Source organism: Danio rerio, chromosome 12 (assembly GCF_052040795.2).
Source record: "Danio rerio strain M-AB ecotype USA chromosome 12, GRCz13ab, whole genome shotgun sequence".
Classification (NCBI taxonomy): domain Eukaryota; kingdom Metazoa; phylum Chordata; class Actinopteri; order Cypriniformes; family Danionidae; genus Danio; species Danio rerio.
In genome coordinates, this window is record NC_141032.1 from 11711603 (window position 1) to 11726647 (window position 15045).

At 34.7% G+C, this 15045-nt stretch overlaps 2 protein-coding genes across 6 annotated transcripts in view; one reads left to right on the forward strand and one right to left on the reverse strand.

Moving 5' to 3' along the window:
- The window catches only part of get4 (guided entry of tail-anchored proteins factor 4), a 707996-nt gene that overhangs the window by 368279 nt on the left and 324672 nt on the right, over positions 1–15045 (reverse strand). The gene's annotated exons all lie outside the window — the stretch shown is intronic.
- raraa (retinoic acid receptor, alpha a) overlaps positions 1–15045 on the forward strand; it is a 333795-nt gene that overhangs the window by 246797 nt on the left and 71953 nt on the right. For 2 of the 5 annotated variants that reach the window (XR_015503273.1, NM_131406.2), the window contains 1 exon segment: positions 8033–8809. The exons of the other annotated variants lie outside the window; for them this stretch is intronic. Coding sequence is in view for 1 of the 2 variants with exons in the window: in NM_131406.2 (NP_571481.2) it covers positions 8671–8809 (139 nt within the window). In the remaining variant the exon portion in view is untranslated. 5 annotated transcript variants of the gene reach the window in all.

Consider the following 15045-nt stretch of genomic DNA (forward strand, 5'->3'; position numbering starts at 1 on the left):
CTTTCTAAGGATGTTCTAGGATGGGGCAATATTTGGTTGAGATAAAACTATTTGAAACCTGGAATCGTCTTTAATTTTTTCTAAATGAAGTGCTAATCGTACATTAAGTTTGATATTTTTACTGTGGAAAATAGAAAAAAATATCTTTGTGTCTTCGTATCTTCATAGTGAATAAAAGATGTGCTGCCAGATTGCATCAGATTTACAGAGTGAAATTCTAAAAGTCCAGGGCTAGAAGAGCGTAGCAAACGGTTTGGATTGTATCTCGATAAGCAGTCAGAGATGTAAAAAGGTGTCAGGTTATTCACCTTATTCTCCGCGTATGAATGGGCACAGCCATTTGAATCAATTTGGCTCGAGACTTCCGGTCTTATTCACTTCCATTCATTTTTAGACGTTAAAAACAGCTCGTTTTGCTGCTTGGTGTTGTAAAGTGATATTTTCTTATCATATCATTCTACTTTATCAGTATAGTCATGCAAACACTTGTTTGTAGTGTAAGTAGTTTGACCGTATTCTGACGTTTATTATTCCTAGTCATTTATCCCATAGGCAACTGAACAGGAAGATCTAAAACAATCACAACGCACTTCCACATTGAAGAATAAGGTCAATAGTGCCTTATAAACTAATAAAAGAATCTTAAAATATATCCATTGGTAAACTGGTAACAATTGTACTTCTATTAATGCTAGTGTAATATGTTCTCGTTTCTTCAATTTCATTAAAACTCTGCTGCTGCATTTTGTATCAGTTGCAACTTCCTTTTAGAACCCTTTGGTAAACCAATGTAAACAGCATTGCAGTAATCAAGCCAAGAAAAAATAAAAGCATGAATTAATTTCTTAGCATCATTAAAAGACAGCAAAGAGTGAATTCTGGCAATGTTCCTCAAATGATAAAAACATGTTTTTGTAACTTGATTAATATGAGATTTAAAATTTAGATCACAATATAAAATAACACCCAGGTATTTAAATTCGTTTTTAGATTGTAAACCTAAAGAACACAATTATGCTTCAAACCTCTCGCTCAGAAAATCTTAGAAAATTTGATCGATAAATTCCACATTTATAAATTTCCATTTTATAAGGAGTTTGAGTTTCTTTAAAGAACCAGCACATGCCCTATTTTGTGTTTCTCAATTAAATTCCAGATTTCTTTCAACTAGGACTTGGCATAAAATCTAATTTGTGATGTCCCAGGAAATCTCATGGTCCAGCATCAATACAGGCATGCATTTCTATCATTTTATGCTTTTTCAGCAAGAAACCTACAGAGAATTAATTTGGGCTGTATAACAGCAACCTTGAAAAGACTTACCTTTTGCATTTGAAAAAGCTGCATGTGGTTGGCGACAACCTATGTGTCCTGTTAAAGGCCAAACACTATTGTCTTGGTTTAGGGCACCTTTCTTAACTTCCAGGAAATAATATATTTTAGTGTGGGTTATAAAAATAGCTTAACACCCTCAAAGGTACTATCTGCAATTACTGCTATTAGCCTGGCCCATAAACCCACCTTTACCCCTTTATTCCCCTTTATCACCACACACAAACACTGGCTGGCCTGGCATGGGGGTGGGGTGGCATTCAGAGATTATTATTTAAATGTATAATGTTACATAGAGCGAGTTTAAAATGAGAAATAGGTTTGGTATGAATGCATATGTTAAAATATTTGACCAAAAATGAGTTGCAAAACTCACAAACCATTTCCTCTTTCGGATGAAGTACATCCTTAATGAAACTTATCAAACCCACACATACAGGAGGACGCATTGGGCATGTTGCAGCATTAAGCTTTAATCTTAGAACCTAGATTAAATAAAGGTTTATCTGCTCAATCACCAATCCATTCTCCAAATCATTTGTCCTATATTTTTCAAACTATTTGTACTAATAACTACTACATAGGGTTATTTTATTTTATTTTATTTTTTAATTTTAATTTAATTTTTTTATTGCAATTAAGCTAAACGTTTGCATGGTAGTGTATGGTTTCCACAAAATTATTAATTTTGTTAGTGGTTAGGTTTGTTAGTGGTGAACATTTTACAAACTGTTTATGCATATGTTTTCAAATGGTTTTCTATTGATGGTAAATGTTTTGCGGCACGCAATACTTGAATGTCTAAAATCTAAAATGTAGTATTTGAGCCTGTTGTTAATAACGATATGTGGGCCATGTAAATTTGGCCAATGTTGACACATTTAAAATACATTTTTATTATTTTCAACTAAAGAAAAAAATTCTACCAATCAGATCGCTTCAAGCAAAAAGCACAATGCTTCATGAGTTTATCAATTTCATTTGTTGTGATGCACCGACATATCTGGCCCAGTTCAGGCCCAGTTATGGGTTATTAACTTGGCTGAGACTTGGCCTAGATATGGTTCATGTTTGGCCATTGACTGGCATCCAGACTTGTTCCAGTCATGTACCGTAATTCACTGCAGCATGTGGACCAAGCAATAGCTGATTGTGTGGGTTTTAAATGGGTTTTTGTTAGTGGTGAACATTTTACAAACTGTTTATGCATATATTTTCAAATGGTTTTCTATTAATGTTAAATGTTTTGCAAACTGATTATGTACATTTTTTAATAGGGTATATGTGGAAGTATGCAGAAGCACATTTAATTTTTCAGTAACTTGGGTCAAACACTTCCGGTGAACTGTATGCCATTACAAAAACGTTTGTTTTCTATAAAAATCTGCAATCTTCACTGCCTGATTGATATACTATATAAAGTGGTTCTCAGAATGTACAAGAAGCACTGCATGAAATTACATTGTTCCACGACTTTTCCGCAATTTTTCTATATGGGCACTATTTGTTTTTTCCCCCTTCTATGTACATTAGTGGTTAAAAGTTTACAGCATTTTTCAAAATATCTTCTTTAGTGTTTAACTGAACAAAGAAATTCAAACTGGTTTGGAACAAGTCATGGGTGAGTAAATGATGACAGTATTTTCATCTTTTGGGTGAACTGTCTCTTTAAAGTTCCTATCAACATGATCATCAGCCCTAAACTTTTCATTCGTTTCCTATATGCAATCCAATCAATTACTCCTAATACATCTCAGACTTGCATGTCAAGTCAGGTATACATGCAATTTATTTTTACAAATGGTCTAACATTCAGATTCCACGATTCTAGAGCAGTCTAGATAAACTGAAAGACTGGAGGAGGAACAGTCCCGTAGAGGAATGCTGAGTTTGCTATCTTATCAGCAGGTACTGCATTAAAACACACACACAGTTTTATATTCAGCCTGTGCTTAAGATCACGGTGACATCTGACTCAGGAGTGCACAGCACTTTAATGTTATTCATTGACTCAAATGCACAACTTACAGCGGACATGCAATGCTGAGAGTGTGTTATGTATCAATGTGTTTGATAATATCAATCTAGATATTTCATCCTGTTGCACAATCAGTAGATTAAGACATTAGTGATGTCAAGGTCATGGGTTTGATTACTAGGAAACTCAAGATCTGATCAAATATAAATGTGAATGCAGTGTGAGTCACTTCGGATAAAAGTGTCTGCCAATGCTTAAATGTCTAATCTGTTACCTTTTTTTTCCAATGGATTTTTAATGGACGTATGCAATCAGCTTCAGTATAGATATATAATAATATAGTTTGCCCAAACATGATATTTCTGTCATTTTCTCACTTTTTAGCTTTCTACAGAATATATTCTCTAATGTTCAATAAAATAAAAAAACTTATAAGGAGTTGGAGCCACTTAAGTCATCCCTTTAAGTTTACATGAATGTCCAATACATTGCATGCAAAAACATTTCATAGGCCAATTATTATCTATTGAAGAGACTTCTTATTCTCCAATTGACTTAAAGAAGTTTTTTGCATTACAAAAGGTCATATTTTGGTTTTGGGGGTCTCCAACAACAAGCTGATATGCATGCAAAGTCAAAAACACACTTTCATTGTCTTATAATATGCATTTATTTTTACCTAATTATCCCAACGGCTCACATATGATTCGTTCCGCGATTCATTTGTTCCCAAAGCTCCTTTGCATGAGGTATTCTGCTCTAATTGGACCGATGACAGTGTGTTGTGATTGGTCGACTGCATTCAGTGTGGAATGGAGAGAAATGCCCACCACGCTTTGAAGTAGCAGAGTATGTGAGAGCCCAATGCAGAAATGCAATAAAGCAATGCAGTCACAGCAACACCAGCATATTACTCTACTCTTAACTCTAACCACAAGTAATAACAAGACACACATTCAGTATTAATCCACAAATGAATCAAGAAATTGTAATTTACTAAGTAGTTTTAAAAATGTGTACTTTTACTTTCCCTTGAGTACATTTTTAGTGCTGTATCAGTACTTTTACTCCACTACTTTCCTTCAACCTGCAGTCACTACCTTATTTTTTCCTGTCTTTGGGTGTTGGAAAAATCAGTCCTGTGATTCCTGTCCAATGATATCACACATAGAAGGTAAATTGTATTGAACTATATCAAGACATAGGCACTTTATAATCACAGCAAACTGTTTGGAATCACTAAATGTGTCCAAGAAGACGTCCAAAATCTTTACATGCAATGACCCAGAGAATGTTTAGAGCATGTCACCAATGAGGAGATGACGGATGTTTACTGTATGATGACCGAAATATGACACCAGATTCACATTGTACCCCAATGTCATGGAGACGTTACATTTTATTTGGAAATGAAAATCGGGTTGACGTCAACGTCAGGCCAACGTCAATGTCCAGCCTAAAACTATTCAAATACCGACATCTTAACATAATCTTGACATAATCTTGACATAAATGCACAACAGCTTGACGTTGTGTAGACGTTACCACCATGACATCCATCAGACGTTGGATTTTGGTTGCCATAACTGACAAATAAATGTCAGTATTTGTTGTCAATATGACGTTGGTTTAGAATGTTGGCTCGACACTGGATTTTGTTCACTTTCTAAAACAACCTAAATCTAACCTAACATTAATGTCTTATGATGTTGTGTGCCTTCTGTTATGTTTACACACATCCACAGATTACATGTAAATGCATCAGCTTTTTACAGCATAATACCCACTGCTTACTACTCTTGAGTACTTTTGAAAGGGCTAATTTCTTACTCGTACTTTGAGTAATATTACAACATATACTTTTTCAATGCTTGCACTACATGTTCAGGCAAATACTTTTACTTGAGTATGATTGTTCTGTACTCTTTCCACCACTGCTCATACACAACTGGTAGACCGCAAGTATGAATTCTGGCAAAATGTGCACAGTGGACGTGAATGGTCACGGATCTTGCGTTTTGGACTTTATTGTGTGGACGCAGAATGTTTTTCTGAAAAGCAATAAAAGACCAGTCTGGACGATGATTTTTATCATTCCAAAATGCCATTTTAAAAACGAAAATATACTAGTGTGAACGGCACCTCAATGTTGGCCATTACGATATAATGCAGCCATCAGAAACACATCATCTTGCAACAGATTTTTATTGGTGTGTGATCAAGGAATTCCTGCCACTTTTATGACTTCTTTAGACATTCATAAGCAGTTCACAGGTTCTCAGCTGATTCAGATGTACACACACAGCGGGACATTCATCTCAGAGCACAGCATTGTTTTCAGTTATTGCAAAATGTCCTTTATAAAAGATGCTACCTTTGATTTGTATCTTTGGGTTTATTCTTAAAAATGTTGAACGTGTAAATGCAAAGTGCTAAAAGCATTTTCGTTTTTAATCTGGACCAAATGAACTAAGAGAGCTTAAAGGAACTTCAAATTTACTCACTATTTACTCATCATCTGTTTCTTTTATTCTGTTGAACACAAAAGAAGTACCTATTGACTTCCATCATATTAGTTTTTTCTACTGTGGTTATTAATGGTTACAAGTTTTTTTTTTTTTAGCTTTTTTCTAAACATTTCCTTTGGTGTTCAACAAAATAAGAAGCTCAAAGATATGCAGCCCCTTGAGGATGAGTAAAATGTGAGAAAAATTATTATTTATTTTTTTTTAGTTGAACTATAACTACCTAATAAACTAAAGTGTGAACGGTTTTGTAAAGGTTTCTTAAACTTTTGGAGAACATGTCTTAAGACTTCTAAAACTATTCTGTGACTGAAGAAGCTTTTTGGAGGGCTCTCAGCCATCTCATTATGCAGTCCATCGGGGTGCATTTTCATTTTCATCTCACACACACACACTGTCAGTTTTGGGTGCTTTCCTCATTCTTGTATCAACTTTTAAGATAATACTTTGGAGATTTGCTAGAATCAATACTAAGCCACCTCCAAGAAGGTGGTGTTGTTTTGTGACTCATTTGAAGCCGTTTCTCTGGAAACTTTCAGCGCATCAGTCAAAGGAAAGCGCTATTCTTGCTGAGTGTGGTTGTGTAAGACTGGTGAACAAGGTGGAACGCCTTTGTGTGATGTCAGATGAGAAAGGCATGGAAGCGAATCGGTGTCATGGAGTGGGTCATTGAGAGGTGAGGCTGACTGCTTCCATGGGTTCAGGAAAAGTTCAGCCGCATAACATTAGGCAAATTAGTAAGACTGCAATGGAGAGAGAGAGAGAGATAAATGAGCCATGAGAGAACTAGAGAAGGGCCAAACTAGTTCAGGAGGAGGTGGAACCCTGAAGTTGGTTTAAGAAAGGAAAACTTAGAAGATAGTTAGTGTTTAATTCATAAAATGCAGAATTTGGACATCCTATGCATTGCCCATGCATTCCCTTATCTAAAATCTGTCAGAATTTGAACTAGAACTTGGGTAAAAGTTGTTTTGCTTGCCTGTTTTTTTCTAAAGTTTATTTTATTTTTTGGGATCTACGCTGTATACTTAAATAGCATTCAACAATGATTTTGTCAAAGTCTGAAATTGAATTATTGAATTTTTAAACTCCTGTTACACAATAACTTCTTTTTAAAGAGGTGTTTCTTGCTCAGTAGAACTTTTTTGTGTTGAACGTTGTTTAAAAAATGAAATATACTTTTGTATGCTTAGTGTATTCTTATACATGATTATTTTAAACAGTTGCTTTCTACATGAACTTAAAAACTACATAAACATAAACTGTTTAGATATTGATAGAAATAATTAATTAAATACTATGCCAATTTGATAAATAAAAATAGCAAATGTGCTGTATTATCATTTCATAGTGTATATTGCAAAGTCTTTGCAATTATTGTTGTTATTTTCACATTAAAAAACTATTTAAAAAGAAATTAAATTTTATATTATAAAATTATATATAAATAAAATTTTATTTTATTTATTTATTTATTTATTCTATGCCTGCTATTGCAAAAAAAAAAAAAAAAAAAAAGTTGTTAAATCAACCTTGGCTATTTTATTTGACCGGTTCCTTGTAAGAGAGACTTAATGTGAGCCTTTGTAATTATTCTTGCTATTTTTATAAACTATATACTATTTAAAAGTAAATTAATTCTTTAACAAACGTTTTTTGCTTGAAAAAACACAATCGATTTTCAATAAGCCATAGTTAGTAAAGCATTCTTATTTATTTATTTAAATGCTTTTTTAATGCCTGCTATTTAAAAAGTTAATCAACCTTATTTTATTAGACCTGTTCTTTAAGAAAGAGACGTAATGTGAGTCTTTGTAAATGTTGCAATTTTTCTAATTTTTATAATACTATTTAAAAGCAAATTAACTCTGTAACAAAAGTGTTTTGCTTGAAAAAAAAAACATTTCCACTGAGCCATAGTTATGCTGGTAACCTGTTTTGTTTCATTTATTTATCTATTTTTGTATCTGCTTTTTGCCAAAAAAAAAAATAATAAATAAATACTGTTAAATCAACCATAATTATTTTATTTGATAGAGGCGTGATGTGGGCGGGGCTTTAATGACAGAGACATTAAGGCGGGCCCGATTAAACGCTAAATTGTAGATGTGGGCGTGTTCTAAGCGCAGTCACCCATTCCGTCATCGTCAACGGGCGGAGTTTGCAGACAGCTGCTCGGTCTCGTCAAGATCCTCTCACACTCTCAGCAGCTCCGTGAGCCTGAACACACGAGTTCCGCGCGGATTAACAACACAAGCACACACAAGCTGATTAAACCCGCGTCTGTGCGCTGTTTCCAACCGGGAGGACACGAGACATTTAAAAGGAACCTGTTTAAATATCGCTGCACCATATCACGGAGGTATAAACGAGACTAAATAACCGGAGCTCCGCTAATATAATACTGGACCAAACTCCTCGTTCAACACTGGACATTTAATGGATTTATTGTTCATTCTGTATTGTTTATTTTTATAACTGTTTTGCTAATGTGAGATTTCGAGTAATACAAAACACAATAAGCTATTGTCAAAAATATCTACTTTCTAGACATTACACTTTTGAAACAAGGACATTGTTGATCTTTTATGACAATATAATTATTTTTTTTATTATTTAATTTTTTTGCAAAAAGTATTTCAGAGGACATTGATCGCACCGATCCCCGATCATGCACTCGCGCTTCAGCTGTAGTTTTACTCGCTTCTGTAGTTCCTGATCTCCGCTGGGAATAACAGGGATGTCTGGGATGGATCCATCGCTCTGTTAAATCTCTATGTGAATTCTACAGTCGTGGATCAGCCGTTGTCTTGAGGAATTGTTTCCGATCTGATCATGTATGAGAGTGTGGATGTGAACCCTTTCCTCATGATGGATTACTATAATCAGAGCAGAGGATGTCTGATCCCGGACAAGATGCCCCATCCCTTCAGCTCATCCATCAGACATCAGCACTGGAGCGGATCCAACCACTGTACGTGCACTTCCATTCAGTAAACACCTCGTTTCAATCAGTCTGATCAGCTGCAAATGCATTCTAGTTTGTCTTATGTAATTCAGTGTTTGACAGTCATTCATATGCTGACATGTAAATCCAGCTGGTTGACCCACTTACACACGCGCGCACACACTGCTCCATATAGCAGCATGCAGATCTTCTGTCTGGATTTAGCATGGCTCTCGTTTATTTCTTTCCACCATCAATGCTGGCTTATTAGTTTTACTAATATCTACCCATTCATATAAAGTGCGTGGATCTAAAGGCATTTAATTCCTCAGATCTGGTCTCTTGAGAGCTGTTAATGAGCACTTATGACAGCTTATTAGCGTGCTGGAACAGAGAATATGAATGAAATTCAGAGCAAGGTTATTAGGGGGGCTGTGAGTGTTACAATTGTGTTGTACTTAATGAAAACCTGTTTTTATGGGTCATGTGTGAGAGATAAATGCGATGAAGAGGAAAGTATTTTTTGCACATTTGAACAGATCTTGATCTCCTGTTGCTTAATAGATCCATTGTGGATGGTTGACCCAGAGTGCGCAGGGTCACAGAATCCGCAACCTTTGGCATAGAAACGGGGACGTAAACACTGAAGGAGTCTCAGGAAAGAGCAGACTGCTTAATGTCTTGTGTTATTTTAATCAGCCGCATCAGATTGTCATCTAAAACAGGCAACGCTATTATAAAAAAATGTGAATTAATCACATTAACATGCAATGCTAAAATATGCATAGTAGGTTTGACCTAGTTTCTCTGTTAACAACTTTTTTCAGGCTTGTCCTTGATTCTTTTAGCTATTGTATTTCCCAATAATTATTTTACGATTACTGAACAACCTAAATATGATGCTATAAAAGCAAATAATTGCCTCTAAAAATGAATATTGAAATATAGATTGTTATTATTATTTCGTTTAAATAATATTTAATTACAAAAACAATTGCAATACAACATATGGATATATATGTGCACACACAAACACTTTATAGCATCATATCAGCAAAGATCAGTACATTTCGGTCAAAAGTGCAAGCTTTGTTGGAAGTCTATGGATAAGATATGCTTTATGTCAGCACACTTTGAACAATCAGGAGACCCTCACTCTTGGCTAAAGTGCATTATAGGCTTTCTGAGATATAGAAAGGAATGGCTAGTTTGTGCAATTGCAAATGTGCATCAATTAGCTTAGTGCATTCCACTCTCAATTTTCTGGATATTTAAACATTATGTTATAATGTATACCGTGACCATACTATTGAAGAATATTTGTATAGTTTCGATTTGTCATCAACAGTGACATTTTTTACAACCTCTGTATTAGAACTGTTTTATTCAGATAATCAGGTGTTTAAAAAAAAAAAAAAATCTCTTAATGATCAAACCAACAGTTAATTCAAAACAATACATAATTTTATTCCAAGAACAGTGGGATTAAAAACAGAAATAAATTATGTAGAATTATATGAATTATGTAGAATTTTAATATGTAGAGCTTTGAAAATAATAATAATTAGTTTTGCTATCAAATTCAAAGAAACATGAAGCAACACATTTAATAAATCGTGAAGAATTTTGAAGTAGAAAGAAATAGTGTTTACAGTGTTTTATCTTAAAAATACTCCACAAATATTTATTTACTACTTGTGGGCAAAATGTACTTTTAAAGTAGCTGTTTCTGCATGGCTGATTAATATGATCTTGAATCACAAGCACTCTCAACTATGTTCTCACTGCTAATTATTTAACAACTGATGAAATTGTATCATTTATAGAGTGTGAATTAGGCATGGGACAGTGACCGGTTTACTGCGGTTTACTGCGGTTTGGAGAAGTCAGGGTATTAAAACCGCAAAAAAAAAAACGTTTTGTTATACTGTTTCTAAGGTATATGTAAAGGGTTTCATTTAAGATAGTAGAAATCAATGGTTTATTTTAATTATGTAGCCTGACATGTTTACTGTTCCAAAATATTAAAATTGTGTCCTAAAATGTAATATATTGTGTTAAATGGAGGGAAAAGTTGTTGTTTTTTTACTAAGACATTTAAAAAGAAATTAGTTTACACCAGTAAACACAATACTGTGATACGTTTATCCAAGGTTATCATACCATTAGAAACTTATACCGGCCCATGCCTAGTGTGGATATGAGCAAAAAACTAGATGCTACATTTGCCAGGTTGTAACTGTCCTGTTACCAACCAGTGTTATTTGCATCACCTCCATTTATAATTCCCCTCCTGTGGCTTTACGGGACAGTAAATGCCCATCAGATTCTGAATTAGTAAACTAATGAAATATCTTGCTGTTTTAAAGCTAGTCATCTCAACTTATACCAATCAAACTGATTCATAAAATGTTGAGCGAAACTTTTCATAACTTAAAAAAGTTTTTGAAGCCTGATTAACTTATTACAATAAGTTAAAGCAACATGTAAATATTTGCTGTCATAACTTTTTTTTGTCATATAATTTTTTACAATGTAGGTACTAATTTTTTAGCTTGTATGGTAAGGTAGAATGTGATTTTGCACATAGCCATTAACAATATCTGAGAAAATATATTTCCTAGATTTTGTTTGTAAACATGATTTATTGGAATATTCCATTCCGAGTAAAAAGGGTTAATTCCCCCAAAATGAAAATGATGTTATTAATGAGGGGCGAGGCAGTGGCGCAGTAGGTAGTGCTGTCGCCTCACAGCAAGAAGGTCGCTGGTTCGAAACTCAGCTCAGTTGGCGTTTCTGTGTGGAGTTTGCATGTTCTCCCTCAAGTGGGTTTCCTCCGCGTGCTCCGGTTTCCCCCACAGTCCAAAGACATGTGGTACAGGTGAATTGGGTCGGCTAAATTGTCCGTAGTGTATGATTGTGTGTGTGAATGTGTGTGTAAATGTTTCCAAGAGATGGATTGCGGGTGGAAGGGCATCGGCTGCGTAACAGTAAAAAAAACACTTGCTGGATAAGTTGGTGGTTCATTCCGCTGTGGTGACCCTGGATTAATAAAGGGACTAAGCCGACACGAAAATGAATGAATGAATGTTATTAATGACTCACCCTCGTGTTGTCATTCTTATCCCCTGAGAAGTGTTTGCTTTCTTTTAAACTAACCCTTAAAAATATCCATAATAATATTTACATGTTGATTACGGAGGAATATTTGCAGCTGTGGTTCGTAACATGACTTTAGGAGCGGGACGTTTTACGTTATATTCTACTGGATACAGTAACTCCCTTTTCAAATGAGACGGAGAGATGAGTGTGTTGATGTGTCCGTATGCTTTCAGTCATCAGACTGACGGCGCAGGGTCTTTACGGGGGTCGATCAGGATCAAACGCACTTGATCTTTGATAGTCGGCTTCTCTCAGCGCTGAGGTGGGGTTTCCAGAGAGATTACACGCCTCAGCGTGAAGGAATGCGCTGCCTCTTATTCACATGACAGTCACACACACACACTCAAACTCCCCTTCACACTGCGCCCACAGACTTTTGTACACACTCCTGTTTATATATGCAGTGTTCTTAATAATATCTTCTATTTTTAAATACTATTCATGTATCTTTTCACTCAAGTCAGTGCTTTGTGTTAATTGCGCTGCATATTCTTATTAGTGTGTGTGTGTGTGTGTTATCAGTTGTGTATTGACAATATTTTTGGGAAGTTTTGTCAGATGGGTTTGGAAGGTGATGAAATCATGTATTGATGTGATGTGTGTTCTGGTCATGTTAGGTCAGAGAAAATGGACAAGTTTCATAGGTCTGTCTTTTAATGGGCGTCCTGTTATACACATGAAGCTTTTAGCACTGTTGCAGCAAAATAAATTGCACAGGATATGTGTTGACACTTTATTACTTTATCCACAGGGAAGGAATGATGTGAACTGTTTTGTTACGCAAGCTTGTTGTCTTCTAAAAGCAGCTATAAATGGAGTGTTTGTAGCTGTTTTTTTTTTAAATCAAAAGAACACATCGTGTGCACAGACTCAAATACAATAATGCAGTGGTTTGAATTTTAATAAATGTATATTTCCACCTATGGTGTGAGTAATATCAAAGGGAAAGTTCACCCAAAAATAAAAATTCCGTCATAATTTACATTGTCTTTACTTGTTTTAAAACTAAAGACAGAGGAAGATATTTTTTAGATTTTGGAAGCCTGTAACTATTGACTCATATATATCCCAGCAGGCACACAACATCATTAGACATTAATACAAGGTTAGATTTAGGTAATGACGTCAGGTGACCAAAATTCAATGTCTAGCTAAGGTCTAAAGACAATGTTATTTTGACATCTAATAACGACGTCAAATTACGTTGATTTTAAATTGTGTTGGAAAGTGACCAAAATCCAACATCTGATAAATTCCATAGTGGTAACGTCCACACAACGTCAAGGTGTAACATGATTAGACGTTGATATTTGGTTGATTTTAGGTTGAACATGGGACATTGACATCGGCCTGACGTTGATTATCTGACGTCAACTCGATTTTCATTTCTAAACAAAACCCCATGGAGTACAAGTTCAGTATGACATCATGTTAAAGTCCTGTGCCTGCAGGGATTTGTTTTTCAATGGTTACAGTTTTTCAGCTGTCTTCATAAACTGATATTTTGATTGATTGTAATTAATAACCATTACCAGGGTATCCGCAGGGTCTTAAAAATTCTTAAAATGTCTTAAATCTCAAAAGCTAAATTTTAGGCCTTAAAAAGTTTCAAATCAGCTGAAATGTTGTGCTGTAGGTCCTAAATCTTTTTTTAAAGGTCTTAATTTTCCTTTTTTTAACAATTTTATTATTATTCTAGACTGAAGGAATTGACATCTTTGTTTTGTTCTATTCCTGGTAAGGATTATAGGGTTTGTGAATGGATATATTTGAAAATTAATAAAAAAAAAACAATTCAAAAATTATTATTGAAATAGAAAAAACAAAGTTATTATTATTGTATTATAACATTTATACAATTTTATTTATTTTTTGATATGGCAAGTGAAAATCTTTTTTAACTAGCATATTCTAAAAAAAAATTAGCATTTAACCCTGTATAAGTCTAAAATTTTATTCATAATAGTTCTAAAAATGTCTTAAAGTCTGATAACCTACAGAAACTCTGATTACGTTTGCTAAGTATGCATTCCTGGTGGTTCCTTTAGCTCAGTGGTCTCAAATTCGTGGAACTCAAAATGTGGTTCAGATTTGTGAGAAGAAGCGCTGTCAAGTCTCTGGCAGCAAGAAATAGGCAAAAGATGCCATGTTCAGAAGAACTGTTCATAATCTTCACTCAATGTTCTATTAATGTTCAGGACACTTCATGTTCAGAAGAAATAATTAAAACTGTTAATAATGACATTTGAGGACTTTTTTTTGTGAAATCCCTTATGCGGCCCAGCCTCACCCAGACTTTGCCTCCTGCGGCCCCCAGGTAAATTGAGTTTGAGACCCCTGCTTTAGCTGGTTTAGGCCTGTCATAAAAATATAAATATGACACTAAACCCTTTAGTGGATGGCAAGTCCCTGATTTAGGGAAAGTTGTTTGTAATGAGAATTCTGGCTTCCACACAATCAATTATTGTTGAGACAGCATAAAGAAGTTAAGTTCACTTATTAATTCTTACCAATTTAAGTGGATTGAACATAACTCCCCCCAAACAAAAACAAAACTCAAGAATTAAGTTATTTAAGCTAATTCTTTAAATAAGTAGTTTGAACAAACTGCAAACATCATCTTTTGAAAGTATATGGGTTTTGAAAGCAGGCGTTTAAAATAGTCGCATCACAAAAAAAAGTCAGTCTGAAGCAAGTTTTTTTTTTGTTGTTGTTGAGGGAATTTATGGTGTTCTGAGATTTCTAGTGTTTGAGGTGTTTACTTGCCTATCCAGGTCCCAATAGCAAACTTTAACTTGTAGATAGGGCCGAGGTTGTATTTAAACTAGTGCATTTTTGTTTTACAATACATACGTTTTGTATGGTTGCACCACAGTACTCTTGGCATCTTCAACCAATGAAAACTGAGCTTTTGAAAAGTCCATTTTAGATTCAAAATTAAACATTTCAGTTTAGAGTGGGTTAGAAATTTTACTCCTTTCTTTGGATCTACCGTACTATTGCATATCATTGACTGATTCGGCAAGCGTTTCTCATATTACAATTATGCCACCAGTAGGCTATAAGAATGGCAGATAGATTTGCACATGGGCAGTGTGTGT